The 19135-nt window shown below is 43.2% G+C and overlaps 1 protein-coding gene across 1 annotated transcript in view; it reads right to left on the minus strand.

Annotated features, from left to right (window-relative positions):
* Positions 1 to 1633: 1633 nt before the first annotated feature.
* MYBL1 (MYB proto-oncogene like 1) overlaps positions 1634 to 19135 on the minus strand; it is a 75709-nt gene continuing 58207 nt past the window's right edge. The window contains exons 11-16 of the mRNA XM_082258003.1: positions 18020 to 18165; positions 14816 to 14930; positions 7737 to 7850; positions 6932 to 7030; positions 2594 to 2776; positions 1634 to 2049 (exon numbers count right to left, since the gene is read on the minus strand). Of these exons, the coding sequence (XP_082114129.1) occupies positions 1918 to 2049; positions 2594 to 2776; positions 6932 to 7030; positions 7737 to 7850; positions 14816 to 14930; positions 18020 to 18165 (789 nt within the window). The 3' untranslated portion in view covers positions 1634 to 1917. The remainder of the gene's footprint in view (positions 2050 to 2593; positions 2777 to 6931; positions 7031 to 7736; positions 7851 to 14815; positions 14931 to 18019; positions 18166 to 19135) is intronic.

Genomic DNA, 19135 nt, shown 5'->3' on the forward strand with positions numbered 1-19135 from the left:
AAGCAGCTGATTGGACATTAAGCAAACTGATATGGTGGTAACACAAAAGTGACCTTCTTAAAGCGGAATAAAACCTTACCATGAACTATCCTTCAAAATGCCCAACCCCCCCCCCCCCTACCAAACCTGCATAAGAAAAATAAAGGCTATGTGTACTTAACCTAATTTGACATCTGTTTTAGTCAGGTGATAAAATCCTGCAGCTTTGTGTAAGGGAGGAACAACAACTGAATTCCAGGAGCTGTGACGTCACCAATAGGCTCTCATGGCCCAGTCATTGTTGGCGATTCCTCCTCCTCTCCCCTGCAGCAGCCACTTACTGATCTAGGGAGCCGAAGCTGCAGGATCACGTGATCGGACTGAATCAGAATAAAAAGGAAGAAAGTACAGACTTATTTTTTTAACAGGTTAGGAAGGAAAGGAAGGAGGGGAGGGGATTTTTTTGCATTTGAAGAATAGTCCTAGTAAAGTTTTTACATTAAGGTAGTCACATTTTTTTAGCACCAATATCGCTTTGCCTGATAGAACTATGCTTAAGAAAATTCTGCAAGGGTCAAACATCAGAAAGTTTGCTCAGCTGTCAAAGTATTTGACAGACAGATGATGTAACTTGTTCAATCAGCAGCTTTGCAAATTTAAACGTATATCTATAGGCATATGGTCTTTTATAGTGTAGGGAATGATTAAAACACCTAAGGGTATGTTTTTGGCATCGGTGTCCCATTGTGTAGATTATAGAACAGGAAGTCAATAAAAGACACAACAGAAGTTAGGATGTATCTCTCCAAACTGATGAAAACGCTCACCTAGACTGTTGTTGCCCCAAGTGTCCCCAAACAGAGGATTTTCCACCATTTTTGTTTTGGTATCAACTCAAAATGTTTATCTCCAATCAGTTGCTGTATGGATGACATTGGTCACTAGGACAGGTAGAAAGGTTGAAATCTCCCAAAGACAGCAATAAAATAACCTTACGGGTTTTACTCACTCTGTTCAAAATTAAAAAGAAAGTTTTGGGCTTTAGATACACTAAGGCTGGCCATACATGATGCAATTTCTTTTCTTTCCACCATTGGTGCGAGAAAAGAAAATTGCTTGATTCCCCCATCAACACAGTCAGTATCAATGCTTCCTGCTGCGCTATTGTATTCTGCCAGCTGAGGGTGTGAGAAGATTTCCCGGCCAACAGAATACAATGGTTACTGCTAGCATCTAACCGTATGTAGAAAAATCCAACATCCTGGCTGTACCCAAGTTGATTACCTGATCAACTAGGGTACAAATTATCCTGCCCATACACGGTTCGAATCTCTGGTGAACTGGCCAACATTCGAACAGTCAACGGCCGGCTTAAGTATAGCAAGCATTCAATTTCTGGACTCCCAAGCCAGAAAAAGCAATGAATTTAAAAAGATAAACTTGTAAACCGGGTGTTACACAGAACCCTTTGCAGTAAGCTCTTATTGTGCTTCTGGCTACTTTAAATTTTATAACAAAAATAAATTTGCCTTGAAACCTATTTCAACAACACTTACATCTTATTTAACACACAAGGTCAACTACTATACAGAAAAAAAAAAAGGAGGGATAGAACAGACAAAAAAAAAAAAAAAAAAAAAAAAAAAAAAAAAAAAAAGAAGAAGGATGAGGCCTTCAAGGTCATTTCCTTGTAAAAACGAGATACTTTGTTATTATTCCACATGTAAGACTCCCTGGCTGGGATTAAAAGTTGCTTTTGTCTATTAAAAGCTAAAGAAGCGCATTCCGTGCCGTGGTTAAATTGCCAAGTATTTGCTAGATTCATGCATAATGTAGGGCTGTAAAACAAAGCATTACTGTAACAACAGTTCTAAAGAGTCTTATCTTAGTGCATGTAAAAGAGGCCACTGGATTGACCAGTTAAAAAAGATCCCACATTCATAATATCAGAGGTCTTGGTAAAGAGCTGCTGGGTGATTTGTAGCTATCAAGATATCGTCTTGCCTGTTCGGTCATAATTAACTGGTCTTCAGTCTTTCCAAACACAACTGCTTCCCATTCACCAAGTGACTGCAGAAAAAATTAATACAACGAAATTAGTGCAAATACCAGAACTAGTAGTAAAAGGTGTATAGGAAATTAAGGGAGATGTGTTCAGCCAGAGGAGAGTTCTGCATGCAAGGGAAAATGAAATATCTCCATCCCCATTTCCCTAGTTTTTCAAAATATGCTACAATAAAAGAAGAGCCCCCATTCGATACTGTATGCACCAACACTATTCACATAACACAATCCAATGTCCTTTTTAGTAAAGCAACAACCTTTACTCTGGGGGAAAATACAGTTTATAGGGTTCTCCTGCCTCTAACAGTACTAAACATATTTATGAATTAAAAATTTAGCCAAACCACTTGTTTAAAAGGTCATGACCTGCAAAATAGATTTGCAGCTGTGGCGGCTTTCTGAAGAAAATGCACTTTACAATCTTACACACCTTCGTTTTCATGCTGGAATATACAGCTGGTTAAAAAAGTTCAGTTGGGCTTTAATGAAAATAACCTCAGGCATAACATTTAAGATGAAAGACATCATTAAAAACATTTTCTGAAAATACCTGCGGAGACTTTTCCTGCTTGATGCTTCTACAGTCAGGTGGTGTCTTTTTTCTGGACTCTAAACTTGTTCTGTGCTTTTTAGTTCTAGTATTGCAGTTCCAGTCTCCCCGTGTAGAAAGAGGTGTCATTGATGATGTTGTAGTAGTAGTAGGTCTCTCTTCAGTAAGTCCACGGTTTACATTCTTCAAAGCAAGATGCAGAATTACAGTGTACTTTAAAACAGTGTTGTCAGAATATTCCACACACACACACACACATATATATATATATATATCTCTTGTGCAGTGCAGTATAATGCATAGTAAGATAGCACTGTTTGAAGTGCATCTAAGAACTAAAATGTAATATACTGTAGTTTACAGTACTTGGATGTTGTGGGTTCATTTGTGTTTTGTTTCCTTGTCATCTGGCGATTCTGCAAATAGGACTTTTGCACTCACTGTAAAATCCTTTTCTTTAAGTCTATTGATGGACACAGCCTGATAAAAAGCAACCTAGGATCCTACTGCTGCCTACAGGACAAATCGCACTAGGCACTTGAAAAACTGAAGGTCTTAGAGCAGGGTTTCCCAACCAGGGTTCCGTGGAACCCTAGGGTTCCTCCTGAGGTTGCTAGGGGTTCCTTGAGCAATGGGCAATTTCTGCCTCTCAGATAAGTTTCCAATGACACCATTGCTCCTTTTAACTCGATGTAAGGGCGTAATTCTTCCCAAGGATGACAAGAGTAAGGAGCATTCTTCCCACTGACTGTTGTCATGAGTTGTAGATTTTAAATTTTTATCAGGGGTTCCCCGAGACCAGAAGTATTTTTTTTAAAGGTTCCTCTGTTAGAAAGGCTGTCTTAGAGGGTATAACCCTTCACACCTGTTCATTTGTGCCATGCAGTCCAAAAGAGAAAACGATAAAAGATGGCTTTGAGGGCTAGATTGATAACTGGCAACCTAGGGATGTCCAAAAGAAGTCTAAACAGAGGGGCAGGCACACCAGCAAACACAGGAGAACCAGGCCAAAAAAAAAACCACCACATGAGAGAAACCAAAGGTAGTCATTTGCAGAACCTTCTGACCTTTCAGGGTCACGTACGGAGGACCTAATGACAAAAAAAAAAAAAAACCCAAGTAGCACTTACTGCCACAGTAGAGTGAGCCATAACAGGAAACCGCATAGACCTGTAAAGTAACCCGTCAAATATCAAAAAAAGAGGGTCCAGAAGCCAGAGAAATGCTTTTACAACCTTCAGGAATAAACAAACAGAGAATCCATCCACCTTAAAGTAGTGGTGGCAAAAAAAGTAAACCCTGATGGAACCCCATAGGATGCACCAGTGGCAGACACAAGGAAGGCAACACAATATCCTCATTAAGGTAAAAAGCAAAGACCATTTTGGGTAAAAAGGAGGTCCTTGGTCTAACAACAATGCTGAGAACTCAACCTTTCCAAATAAAGTGATGACTACAAGAAAGGCTACCCTATGGGAATGCAGGACAACAACGAAAAAGAATAGACAGGGCAAACCTTGATGGTATTAAGGGCCAAGCATTGTTCCACCTCTCACTGAAAAGGCTTGTGGGGAAACCACCAGAGACTCATACCAGTAAAAATAAGTCTTCCATGTTGGATGATAAACCCTAGTAGAGGATTTATAAACTTTGAACATGGTTGGGAATAATTAAATCCAAAATGGCACCGTCTCTCAGAACTTGGGTTTCAAAAGTCAGGCCGTCGAAGGCAGCATGTGAGCAGCCGAGGGAAGGATCGATACTTGAGGGAACAAATCTGGCCACAGAGTGTGGGCTGACAGACAAATGAAGTCAACATACTAAAAAGGCTCTGTAGCCAAACATGAGTAATGGGAATGACATGAAATCTCTCTGCCTTGATCCTTTCTAGTAGACAAGGTAATAGTTTCAGCAAAGGAAGGGCATAGATCAGGGTAGACCAACAACTATGAACAGTGAGGGACCAGCACTTCACCCCAATCCAGGAGTCTGTTGCGACAATTTTCCAATATAAAAGGGAGAAATAAAAATCCACCTGCTGGCAATGCTGAAGACAGAAGCCACCATAAAAAAAAAAAAAAATGTTTTTCTGGGTGTAGTCAAATTATCTTGTCCAGAGATAGACTGGATTTGTTCCATGCGAGAAGGTACTGTTGCAACGTGAAATTTGGCAAAAGTGGATACCATGAAACCCAGTACTCACATTCAGGTCCACAGAGAGGATCAGACTGGAGTTGCTGAACCTGACTCTGCAGTTTCCTCAACTTCACCTGGGGTAGGAAGACCTTGGTTTGAAGCAGAGAAAACCCAGGACTGGAGCGAAAACATTCGAGGATCGAAGCAAGACAAAAAAGGAAAGAGCCACAAATTGTCACACACTGCAAAGAATGGCATCACTATTGGTCTACAAACATAGCAATGTGTAGATACATATCCTTTAGGTCAATAGAAGCCAAGAAGTCTCAGCGACAGAGAAAGACAAAAACCGACTGAAAAGATTCCATCCAAAATTTTAAAGACATAAAAATTACTGAATGACTACTTTGGGTTTCAGAACTGTAAACAGGTTTGAGTAAAAATCTTGAAACCTTTAGGCTGAAGGGAAAGAAAATATAACCTACTTAAACAACTTAATGGGTGGAGGTCTTTGAGACACAGGAAGACACAAAGCAAAGTATCAAGGGAAAGGAAAGAAGTGAAACTTTAAACTACCTACTGCACACAGGGTTTGATTATGCAGGCTTCCCAAACCTATGCACAAGCCATCAGTTAGACATCCCTCCCATCCCCACACATCTGAGGGAACTGGTGGAGGTAGGTCTATATGCAACTGCAGATTTATTCACAGCCCTTGGTTTGTCAAATACAATTACCGAAGATCAAAGCATGCAGGAACAGAGAGGAAAGACATTTATTCTCCTAAGTACACTAATCGAAACAGCTGGGGTGCTGAGAGGGGTTAGAACCTCAAGGGGGCTGGCAATTTCTAGATGCCTAGTGTCCTATTTCTCCTGTAGGCGGCAGTATAACACTAGGTTGCTTATTATCAAGTTGTGTTCCTGAATGGACGATAGAAAAAATTGCCTTTCCATGCCAGAAAAGTGTACTGTAGTGGACAGAGATAAACTGGTAATTACAGTAACCAAGAAGGTTGTGCCAGAGACAGCACAGGAGGTGATTACACTCACAATATTTCCAGCAAAATCAAGCAGTTGTTTTTTGTATTTCTAGAACAAATATAAATCACACTTTCAAAATGGTATAGCTAGCAGACCAAAAGGCAGCAATAAGATAAACTCATTGTTAGCATTTACATAAACTTTAGATGTACATATACAAGTCAATTTCTCTAAAATGTGGCTATGTTGCGTTACACGATTTAAAAAAATTATTGTCTTTTAAAAAAAAAAAAAATTTACATCCATATATTTAAATTTATTTGGTCCTCAAGATAAAGTGGAAGAATTTCAACTTGAGTTCTAGGATCACTATAAGAGCCGCTAAGTGTGTAAAGTCAACATTTTATATGAAATTTTGATAACGTATGGAATGGAGAAAACCTTTGTTAGGTTATTTTGTTTTGTCTCATTAAGAGATTTCTCTTCACTTCCTGTTACCAATTATTATTACTGACAGCTTTACAGTATAGTGCATAAGGCTTACTTGGCTGGATACAAACGGAATGGGTTGTTTAGGTAGGCCAGCCATTATATAAGTGTTTGTACAGCTAAGGAGAATGGAAAATTGGACTGTAACATGTATGGGAAATTTAATAGCAGGCAGCCAGAAAACCATTTTCTATAGCTCATTTCACTTTGTTACAACGTAGCTTAATAGTTACCAGAATTTTTTTTTTTCACTCAAAGCGATTTCCAATCACGTGGTCACCATGACAGCTATGGCATGGTGATCATATGCAAGCTTTATTGACTGAACTAATCTTCAACCTGCAGACACTGCTGAATCCTGAAGATATGTGTATGTTTCTATTTAATACTGCAATTGTTATATATAATTACAGTATTAAACAAATAAGTACAAATATATATTTTTTTAAAACTTATAAATTACATTGCCCAACACATGCTGACAATGGTAACTTTAGCCTGACAATCCAGGACTTCAATGACCTCTGGTCATCGAAAGGGCCGACAGTAGAGATAAACAGAACTCAGAAAGACGTTTTAACATACCCGACCAATTACGGTTCTGCTGCTTTTCCACCAGGATTCATTATTGCAAACATTTGTATTGTGTAATAGGTCACAGATATATTTGCTACGGACACTTTGTACAAATAATTATAAACACCACTAGATCCTACACATCAAAATGTACCTTTGTATTAGAAACTCCAACTTCTGATAAGCGCTCAACACCCTCCTTTTCCCAATCGAGAATTAATGACTTTCTGACTCTTTTAAAGGCAGAAATATTCTGGAAAAATAAAAGTAATGTTGTTACTATAGGATATTTAATATTCTATGCTGGCAAACTGAACTGCCTACCAGCTTCTTATGTCTCTTGGACCCCAAAGTTCAGGCCTCTGCAGTTGTCTTTACAGTACTGATTACTTTTCTTTACTGTTACAGTAAAGCAACTGCAGGAAAAAGAGCAAGTCCCCTCTCGCAGCTGATAAAGTAAAACTTCACAGTGGGGGGAGGGAAGAACCAAGGATTCCAGCTGGATTGCGTTTTGGATGCGTGTTTATGGCATGTTATTCATGCGTTCAACCATTGCGTTTTTGATGCAGTCCAGTACATTTTCCCCCTTTTTTTTCTTATGTGTGTTTTAGTGCGTTTTTGGTAGGTTTTCTGTGCGTTTTACTGCGTTACACTACAGTCCAGTGCAGAAAAAAAAAATGCAGCACGTTCTATTTTTTTTCTGGAACTGGAACGCAGTGGAACTGACCACACTGGTGTGAACCATGCCACTGAAAACTATTCATGAATTTTTGATAACGAAAAAAAAAAAAAACGCACTGGAATGCATGTTATGTGAGCTGGCCCTCAGAGATATAAGAAGGTAGCTGGTTTGTCAGCCAATCAGCATTCATTCACTACCTGCATCAAAAAGAATCAGCTTGGTAAAAAAAAAAAAAAAAAAAAAAAAAAGAAGGGAGGAGAAGGTAGTTCTATTTTACCCCTCTTTCCTCTTTACAATTGATGTCATCTTCATCTTTAATAAAGAAATCTGTTCCAGTCTCTTGCTTGAGGACCTCTCGAATATCTTCTTCGAGATAGGCAAAAGGCTGTGACTGAAAAGTAAAAAAACAAAGATTTTAAGTATAACGAAAAGACAAATTTTTTTTTCGTTTTGGATAGAGTGGAGAGGGATTAGAACCCATCAGTTTTTATTGCTGTCTGTGTCATGGTTTAGGAGATTCACTCACTCGAATTTGTCCTGTTTACCATCATTGAAAGTGAAAAAGTCCCACATTTTGGGTTGTCCCCAGAAAAGTAACAGAAGGGAAACTGTCCAATAGGGATACTAGTCCTGATGACCTGGGGGTCCCCAAGGAATTCCCTATATTTGCAGGGGTTTAATCTCACTTCCTGTTTGGCTATTGGACAGGAAGTGAAGGGAAATAGAACACAGATGGCAAAAAAAAAAAGAAAAAAAAAAAATCTGACGGGTTGGAACACTTAGTTGCTCTATTTAAAATGGAAAAAAAAATAGGTTTTTGGACTTGCCTTAAAATCCATTTCTCTGATGTTTGACGGACACAGCTCCTGTCATTCTTGACCATTGGGTTATACTGCCCCCTACAGGAGTAGGGCACTAGGCAGAAAAACGTCTGGCTACACCCATGGGCAGTCCCAAGGGGTATACTCCTTCTCCCTGCTATAGTCACTCAGTTTTGTTACAAGCAGTGTCAGGAGAGTTATAACTCCACAAAGCGGTGGGTGCTATGTCCGTTAATGAACATCAGAGAAATGGATTTTACGGTAAGTCAAAAATTAAATTTTCTCTTTTGTTCATTGACTGAACCAGCTCTGGTCATTCTTGACCATTGGTACGTCCCAAAGCAGTGTTAAACATGGGGGGGTGGGAAACAGCAAAAAAAATTCCCAAGGCTAAACATTAGCCAACCAGGCAACAGGGGCTTAACCAAAACAACTGGAGCCCACCTGAAAAAAAACATACACCCTCAGAGGATCAGGTCCTCTTAAATAGCAGCCTGCAAAACCTTGCGGGCAAAAGAAGCACAGATGCCAACACATCCACTTTATAAAACTTTGTAAAAGTGTGCACCGATGACTAGGTGGCCGCCCTGCAAACCTGTGTCACTGACGCTTGATGACGGACGGCCCAGGATGCACTAAGTGCCCTAGTAAAGTGTGTCTTGACAGGGAAACGAGGAACCTGACCCCTAATGGAATAGGTCTGAACCACCGTCTGTCTGATCCATCTGTAAATGGTCGGAGAGAGAGAGGACAACCCTTTTCGACATCCATCCGTGAGCACAAAGTCTGACTTATTGAAAGACTCGGTAGCTGCCAAGTACACCCTAATTGCCTGGACCACATCCAAGGCATGCAAGGCCATTTCCTTGGGATATTTAGGCCTGGGACACCGAGAAGGCAACACAATGTCTTCATTCAAATGAAAGTCAGAGACCACCTTAGGAAGGAATGACGGACAGGGGCGAAGAACCACCTTATCCTTGTGAATCACTGGATAATGTGAACTACAGGATAACGCCGCCAGTTCCGACACCCTGCGCGCAGAAGTGATAGCCCCCAAAAAGCCAAACCTTCTGGGACAGAGCAAGCAGGGGAATCTCCCAAATCTTTTCAAAAGGAGGCTTCTGTAGAACTGGAAGCACTAATTAAGATCCCAAGGTGGCACCGGAGCCCACACTGGAGGAACCAAATGTCGGACACCCTGAAGAAAAGTAAGCACCAGGGAGTGTGTGGCCAAAGGTCATAAAAAAAAAAAAGACTGCCAAGGCCAATACCTGGCCCTTGATGGTACTCAAGGCCAATTCCTGTTAAACACTCCGTTGAAGGAAGGTTAAGATCCAAGCCACGAGAAGGAGCGAGGATGCACCCCAAAAGATTCGCACCACGCAATGTACATCTTCCACGTATAATAGTAGATCTTCCTCAAAGTAGATTTCCTTGCTTTTAACAATGTAGAATTCACAGACAAACCTCTATCCTTTAGCACCTGGAGTTTAACAGCCAAGCCGTCAAAGCCAGCGAGTGTAAAGATGGAAGATCAGTCCTTGGGACAGAAGATCCTCCCTAAAAAGAAGCTACCAACAAATGTTGGCGACCAGCCGCACCAGATCAGCATACAAAGCCCAGGAAAGCCAGTCCGGGGCCACTAAGATGACTGGAATCCCTTCTGTCTCGATCCTGCGTAAAAGTCTGAGCAGAAGCTTGAGAGGAAGGAAGGCATTTATTAGATGATACTGACCCCCACGGGGCCACCAGCGCGTCTGTGGTGTCTGCAAGAGGATCTCTTGACCAAGCCACAAATCTCTGCACCCTTCTGTTGAGCGGAGACGCCAACAGATCCACCTCAGGAGTGCCTCACTGGAGATGAAACACCTCCGTGTGAAGGGACCACTCCCCATGGTCCAACGCCTGCCGACTGAGGTAGTACGCCTGCCAATTTTCCACCCCGGGAATGTGTACGAACCGTTATGCCCACCTTAGATAGCCAGCTACCTCCAGAGCCTCCAGGGAACTTCTTGTGCTCCTTTGGCGATTCACATAAGCCATGGCCATGACATTGTTGGATTGAATGTGCACTGGGCATCCCTGAAGATGATCCGTCCAATGATCCAGACACAGTCTGATCGCTCTGAGTTCCAGGACATCGATCGGCAGTCTGGACTATTCCAGCATCCAGATCCCCTAAGCAGAATGCTTGCAGAGGATGCCTCCACAGCCAGACAGGCTGGCATCCATGGTGACCACTGTCCAATACAAGAGGAGAAAGGATTTTCCCAGCCGAAGCACTGGAGAGCAAAGCCACACAATCTGGGACTCCTTTGTTCCCCGACTCAGCTGGATCGGATTGTCGAGAGACTGCAGTGTCTTGTCCTATTTGGTCAGAATCTCCCTTTGCAGGGACCTTGTTTGGAACTGTGCAAACCGAAGCACCTTGAAGGTAGATACCATCAGGCCCAGCACCCGCATGCAAGTCCGCAGGGATGACTATCTGTTGGACAGCAGGAGACAAATTGCAGCCTGCAATTTCTGGGGTTTGTCCAAAGGAAGGAGCACTCTGGCTATGGCCTAGTCCAGAGTCAAGCTCAAATAGTCCAGGTTTGTGGGCGAAACCAGGGCAGCCATCTGAAAATTCAGAATCCAGCCGAAATCCCACAGAATTCGTATTGCGATCTCCAGGTTCTCCACCAGAGCAGAGGGAGACTCCGCTCACAGAAGGAGATCGTCCAAGTAACTCAGTACCGCGATCCCCTTTGGCGTAGCAAGGCTAGCACCAGAGCTAACACTTTTGTGAAGACCAGAGGAGTGGAAGCAAGGCCAAAGGGTAACGCCACAAACTGATAAAGCTCCTCTCCAGCAGCAAAGCAGAAAAAAAAAAAAAAATCGCTGGTGACTGGCACATATTGAAATGTGAAGATAGGCATCCTTGATATCTATAGAGGCAAGGAACTCCCCCCTGACACAGGGATGCCACCACCATTCGAATGGACTCCATTCTGAACTTCTGTACCTGAACAGAGCAGTTTAGCGCCTTGAGGTCCAGGATTAGACGTATTTTGCCTTCCTTCCTGGGGACTTTCAACAAGTTTGAGTACAAACCCTGAAAATGTTCCGGAACCAGAGCAATCACCACTTGAAGGAATAGGCCAGAGGTCGTCCTAAAAGGCGTTAAGCCCTTGTCAGTCGCCCCTGAGGGACGAAAAAACGTATGAGTCAAGAAGGAAGGTCCACGTCTATGACAAGGTTCCTTGCACTTCGTAGCCTGCGGAAGAAAAAGTACTCTCCACCCCCCCCCCCCTGTAAGACCTTTAATGTCAAGGCCTGTTTAGAAGTCTGATCCGCAGACCAGAATTTAAGCCAAAAAGACACGCCGAAGGACCACCACCAAAACAGAGAGGTGAGCCATCAGAGGATCCGCATCCAAAGAGGCATCACAGATAAACTCCAGCCCCAAACTCTTCCCCCTCCAGGTCACAGCGTAGGAGCTTAGCCCACTTGGTCAGAGTTTGCGACACCGGGGCAATGGTAAATACCGGCCTCAGTGCTGATCCAGATAAGGTGTACATAGTGCGGGCCACAGCCTCCGCCTACCGGTCAGCGGGGTCCTTAAAGGCTGGAGACTCTTCATTCGGAATCATGAACGCCTTGTTTAGTCTGGAAACCGGAGGGTCCAGCACCGGTGGGACAGCCCACATCTTAAAAAGGGACTCCTCATAGGGGTAACGCCTAGTAAAGCGCTTAGGAAACCCACGGCAATGCTTCAGTCATCCTCACTCTTTAGCGGCAATTCTGTCAAAATAAGCAGGGAAAGGAAACACCTTTGCCGCTCTGGATGGCTTGTGGATGCCAAAGGGTACCTGCTCCTCCGTTCGCAGCTTCAGATGCGTCCTCCATCTTCAGGGTCTCACACACAGATACAATCAGTGCATCCACCAGTGCCTTTTTATGTGCAGTCGCAGACGTGGAGGAATCATCCTCACTATCAGAGGATTCGTGGTCGCAGACCCAGAAGGGTGACTCACGTCCGCAGCGGCCAAATCCGATTCAGGATCTGATGAGGCAGTGGAAGGTGGGGGGTGCTTTTTGCTAGCCCAATGCCCGCAAGCCGCCTCCACCTAGGACCACTGTCAATGCATGAATGGCTGATTGGGACCCTGAGGGCCCTGCAGCCTCAGAGAGGGGACCAAGTGGGGAAATGTGCTCCAAAAGACTCAATCACTAGGGGGACCCCACAAAAAAATGCAACACACTGCTAGGGGGCGACCATCACCAAGCTGGCAGCACCACAGTCATCAAGCACAAGGCAAAAAACGATCCTCAGCAGAGAGGGATATGACCCCACCAAACTCACCACCTGCCAACACAGGCACCTGCAACCACCAGGAGAATCTGCACTACATGTGCGGTGATCAGGAAGCTAAATGATCAAGGAGTCAACACCAGGGGATAAGGAGGGGCTCCCACCGCCAAAAATGCCCGCCCACAGGGCTCCGCTGTCATGGCTGCCATTATTTGCAATGCATACCACAAGAAAATAGCGGCCGCACTGCACAAACATGGCCACCATGTATAGGAATACAAAGGCTACAACAAAATGGCAGAAAAGGTATACTGGGTTCCAGAAATGGTACCCTGCCTGGGTCTGTCCAGGCCTCAAGGACAGACCCAGGCAGGACAAGGTGCAACCCCCCCCCCCCCCCGGACAGTTGATCGTCTGATGGCCAGTGGCACATCCCCAAAGCCCTCCATCGCCAGTTAGCGCCTTGTCCCCATCCCAGGCCAGTGACCAGACCACCCAAACAGCCCCAGTGTGACTATTGCAGGGAGAGGGAATATACCCCCCTTGGACTGCCCATGGGTGTAGCCAGAAGTTTTTTTCTGCCTAGTGTCCTACTCCTCTTGGGGGGCAGTATAACCCAATAGTCAAGAATTAAAGGAGCTGTGTCCGTCCATGAACGAAAGAGAAAAGAAGTTTTGCCCTTAGTTCTACTTTAATTATGCAATATAATTTATAATGGCATATTCAAACACTGAACACATTGTATTAAAAGATCACAATAAAACAACAAAGCAGATCCAGCTAGACTGGTTGGACTGACCACCAAAATTAGAAGTTTACAAATGACTTTGTAAAATCAGATCATCTTGATATGTTTAAGTAGATGTCTAGGCATTTACCCCCAAACCTACCCCTCACTCTCAAAAGCATGTTGCTGCATCATTTTACTTACCTTATATCTTGTAGAGCACGTGCCAAACACAAGCCTGCGGGTCATTTAACGTGGCCCTTGCACCGCTCCTGCAGTTGTGACCGCCCCCCACCCCTTTTCTCAGCAGTTGGCAGCAGACAGCAGGACACAACTCAACCGGATGATGCGCTTCTCTATGCATTTGCTGCACCCACTTATCTCCGCCTCCCTGGGTCTCAGCATTCAGCTGACTCCATCCCTCCTCTGGTCCTCTTCCAGACCCTCCACTTTCTGCTTCCCAGCAGCAGCACAAGGTAAGGGGAGTGCACTACGATGTAAGGGAGGGTGAAGGACTCTGGACTTTTTTTTTTTTACAGATGGTGGGAGGGAAGGGCTCTTGACAGCCGATGTAAAGGGGGGGAGGAGGTGCTCTGGAAATGTAATCGTATAAACTGGCCCTTTGGGGACAACCATAATGTTAATGCGGCCCATGATAAAATTGAGTTTTTAAACCTAAACCCCTGCTGTAGAGCGAAACGGCTTTAAATTACTCCTTGTGAAATTACCAGGCTTGTAACATTCTTGGGAGCTCAGTGCTTATTACAATCGGTACATCCCCAGAGTTACCAAGAGCAATATTTTTTTTTGCTTGGAAGCAAATGTGTAAAATTGTTTACTTTTCTGTTTTACAGATACAAAACATAGAGAAATGTGTACGCACGCACGCACGCACACGCACACACACGCGATTACCAAAAGTATTGGGACACCTGCTTTTACACGCACATGAAATTGAATGGTTTCCCAGTCTTAGTCAGTAGGGTTCAATATTGAGCTGGCCCACCCTTTGCAGCTATAACAGCTTCAGCTCTTCTGGGAAGGCTGTCCACAAGGTTTAGGAGTGTGTCTATGGTAATGTCTGATCATTCTTCCAGAAGCGTATTTGTGAGGTCAGGCACTGATGTTGGCGAGAAGGCCTGGCTCGCAGTCTCTGCTTTAAATTCTTCAAGCGGGCTGAGATCAGGGCTCTGTGCAGGCCAGTCAAGTTCCTCCAACACAAACTCGCTCATCCATGTCTTTATGGACCTTGCTTTGTGCACCTCAAACTGCTAGAGATAAATCAGAGAGCAGGCTGCAAGCCAGGCCTTCTCATCCACATTATCTCTCTCTCTATATATACACCGTAATATATATATCTATCTTACATACAGTATATATCCATGATTATATTTTTGTTAGTTAGGATTTTTATTCCTGCAGATCCTTGGTTCTTTGTATATGAAAAAAAAGACAATACTACACATCAATTAGTACAAAAATTGTACTAAAAGAAAACAATAAACACATACCGTAACTTTTAATGGACCATATTTTTTCTCCTGGGCAGCGAGAGCATTTTTAAAGGGTGTCGGTGTTCTGGGGGTTGTACTCAGCAGAGACCTCCGTATAGTTGGGGTTCGAAATCTGTAATCAATATATATTTTTTAAAAAAAAAACTGAAAATGAGAAAAATGGTAATACAATATGGAACTGTGCAGTGTGATTAGTGTCAAGACAGACGGTTACATATACAAGTTGTATGAGAAAGCATAGTGCAGGACCACCAGTGTATAGGTTCCCTTTATTTGGGAAAGTGGGGGTTATTGAACTAAACAGTGCACTCCAAAACAGTTACAGTATTCTTAGCCACACTGCAGGTGTTTATATGCACTGCTCATGGTGGACTTTGCTAACCTTTCAGCGGATTCTAATCTAGTGGTATAAAACTCTATTCCATATTACTTTGGCATAGTGATTATCCTGTCTGACTAACTAAATTCATTGTATGCTCATACCATCATTTACTCACAGGTGTCAAACTGGCGGGCCTCAGCTGTTGCGGAACTACAAGTCCCATGACGCTTTGCAAGTACAAATAGGACTCCCATAGGCAAAGGCATGATGAGACTTGTAGTTCTGCAACAGCTGGAGGGCCGCCTGTGACACCCCTGCGCCATGCTAATAGAGTTTTAATTTACCATTAAACAGCTTTGTGTCCATTTCCTGGTACTAATTTACAGCCAAGTTGAAGGGATTGTAAAGGAAAAAGGTTTTTTACCTTTATGCATTCTATGCATGAAGGTAAAAAACCTTCTGTGAACAGCAGCACACCCCCCCCCCCCCCCCCCAGACCCCCCTAATACTTACCTGAGCCCCAGCGACCTCGATCTAGCAATGTTCTGAGATACTGAATTTTAGGTTTTCACTAGCTGTAGGCCATAATCATTAAAATTAAAAAAGAAAGAAATGCTTGATATATTTGTGTGTGTAATGCATCTAAATAAAATAGGAGTTTCCCTTTTTGAATTGAATTACTGAAATAAATGTACTTTTTGATATTCTAATCTTATGAGATGCACCTGTAAGTGCTTACAATGACTTACTCAACCAGTTAGAAGGGCTGAGGCTGTTTTTGGAGTAAAGGCGCAGAAGAGAGAACCCAAAATCACCAAGCGGCGCCATCGGGGGAGTGTGACACGAGTCATTCATAAAATGCAGTCTGTGGTGCGGGTCCTGATGTTTATTTCAGAGTCTTCTCTGTTACAGCACTGCAGGGAACACTTCATCATAGGAAATAACTGTGGTCATATGACTTTGGCAGGTCTTGTGACTCGGCTCTCCGCCTCTCAGAACTGCAGGCACATTTGTAAAGCACGTGACTATGCCTTCCAAAAAGTGGCAAAAGAGTTTTAGATTTAAAAAGCATCAGTAGGAGCAGGGTAAGGTTAATAATTGGACCAAAGCTTTAATCTCGGCTCTTCTGCCAAGAGTTTAGCACTACCAAATGTCTAGATGCAAGTGTCAAGTAAATTGCATGAACGTGCAGTAAGCACTCCTTTAACAGAGAACTTCAGGACATAAATTACTTTGAATTACTATCTTTGTTACAGACAAATCAGTGGTTTTCAGCACCAAGATCCAAGTGCATTTAGATCCCAGCACAGGAAGGAGAGCCAACGATGCCAAGAGTTCCAGGTCCCCAAAAAGTATGTGCTTATTTTTAGGGGCAAAGGTTAAGAATTAAAAAAGCATTATGAAAGGATAAGTTCACATTTGGAACATGTTGTAGGCAATTGGGTATTTACCCCTTGTATTGTGTGATCCAGCTCTGGGTCACTCTCTAAATCCTGCTCCAATCTTGATTGTTCTATATTTGTATCCAATGGTGGTCTTTTTTTGTCCACGTTTTTCTTTTACCTCCGTCTTTCTTACATGAGTTCCTTATTTCTCTAGGTCCTGTTGTTCGGGACCATCTTCTTGTGTCGTATTTTTATTTGTTCCAGGGCTTGAGCTTACTTTGGGCGATTTCGCTGTCACTCCTCCTCTTGCTGTTTTACCTCTCATATTTGTATGTATACTGTCCAACTCTCTTTAAATCACAAGCCCCTTTGGTGCTTCTGTGTCACTGGTGTGTGGCTGATCAAAATAAACAGTCAGTGCGAAGCAAAGTCCACAGCCATAACAAAATGAGATAAAGGATAACCAGATTCCCCACTTTGTTGGAGGGATCTGCATAAGTATGGTTGATATACCTTAGGAGGGGGATCAGCTTCCTGTTGAGGGATAATTGACTCCCGAAGATTCTGGGTGTTCAACCTCGTTCTCTCAGCTTTTACTTCTTTCCCCAGTGAAGCGGTAAGGTCTATGGGTGTCCGGAACGGTCTTACCCCCGAGCTCTCATCCTTTGAGTCCATATCCGGCTCTCCTGTAACTGCTCCATTCTGCCGGGGGAGCCTCTGGACTCCAGCAACCACCGCTTGGCTCACTCTGCCTGCCGTCTCCGTGACGTCATGGCCACTTCACTACCCAGGCCCTGGGTACCAGCTTACGCCGCACCGCCTGGAACCCCCGGATGCGCTACTAGCTTGCCTTTCGGTGGGCCGACTGCTCCAGCCAGACGCGGGAGATTCCTTTGAGCCCTTTTCAGGCAGGAAGAGGGAAAGGATTTTGCCGAGCTAGGTGGGAAGGGGCGGGGTGGCTAGGAGATTTCAAGCCCACCGATGCATGGGAGGATGGGGTCCTTGGAGCTCCTAGCATGAGCTCTACACGCGTCCCATGCATAGACACCTCCCCGCCCACGTTCAGAACATGTTATACATATTTAGGGTGTAATGCGTAACATGCTCCAGAACCTTGCTTGGGATCACCGGGTTACACTAAAGTGGAAGTAGAGTCATTTATTTGACTTGTACAATGAATATCTCCGAAACCTGCATGGTTTAGGAGATATTCGCACGGCGACATCACCGATGCATGAGCTCTGAAGGGAGGGCATGCCCATGCTGTCCCGTCAGAGCTCCGTGCCACAGTCGATGCATACTAGCACATTATACTTTTATCTTGCAGGTTAAAAAAAATAAAAAATAGGCTGCGGTTTACTACCGCTTTAATGTCATCAAAGAGTGGGTCTAGGAACAACAGGGCTTCCTAATAGTAGTTTGAACCCATTATGGTTTCTGCCTCATTTCGGAAACCAATAAAAAGCTGTGAATATGAAGAATATGATTACCTACCCTAGATTTTCTTTGTCCTCTACAGAGGTCATCTGTTTCCTAAGAGGAGTTCTTAGATACTTCTGGCCACAAATTGGAGTAGAAGTAAAAGCAGGATTTTCAAGATTAAATGACTCCTGTACATTGCCCGAACTGGCATTGAAGAACTACAAATAAATACATTTCAGTCATCAAAAATTGATATTTGTCATTTATGCACAAAATCATTTCAGTACAAGAAAAAGGAAAATATAACAGGATTACCTACTGAAAAATACAACAGGATTACCTACTGAAAAATACAACAGGATTACCTACTGACATTACCATTATATGTTCATTTTATTATAATACCCAATATAAAGTGCTGAATCATTCACATCAACCCTGTCCCAATGGAATGAATAGCCCTATTTCTTTCCCATAGACACACATGCAACCAAGCAATAGCGTAGCTAGCAGACGAGAATACTATTCGACCTTTAAAGCGAAACATAAGTTCTGCTATTACATACTGTGAGAGGGCGGGCTTTTTATTGCAGATGCAAAAAACTACACTTACCAGCATGCCCACAGCGATCCACACAATGTAAACTGAACTTCGTATGTGCAACTTAGTATACATTGACCGACTTTATCCCTGTGTGCCGGAATGACTAGCTCTGTGCAGGAGTGAGGTCATGCCCCAATTCCATAAAAAAATGGCCAAAAACTGGCACACAGGAAAAGATCCTGGCCCGGGACCAATGGAAAGGGGAGTATTAATACCTTCAGCTCCACTTTACATGGGGAAACAAAACTGAAGAAAGCACTGCAGCTGCTGCTGCTGTAGGGCACAACAGCTAACTCAGGTACAGAGAAGTTGTTCGATGTCTTGCTAGCAAATATAATAGAAGAATCCGAGCCACAATCCATAGTGATTGGAACTTTTAGCTCTTAGGTGCAAGGGTGATAGAAAACAGATAAATCTTTGTTTGCAATGTCTGCGACCATAAAAAAAAAAAAAAAAAAAAGGACTACTACACACCAGTATAAAACCATATTTCTCGTACTTTGAGGCAAAAGACTCTATACATCATGACAAACATACAGTATCTCACAAAAGTGAGTACACCCCTCACGATTTTGTAAATATTT

Source organism: Pelophylax lessonae (assembly GCF_965119305.1).
Source record: "Pelophylax lessonae genome assembly, chromosome: 5".
Lineage (NCBI taxonomy): Eukaryota > Metazoa > Chordata > Amphibia > Anura > Ranidae > Pelophylax > Pelophylax lessonae.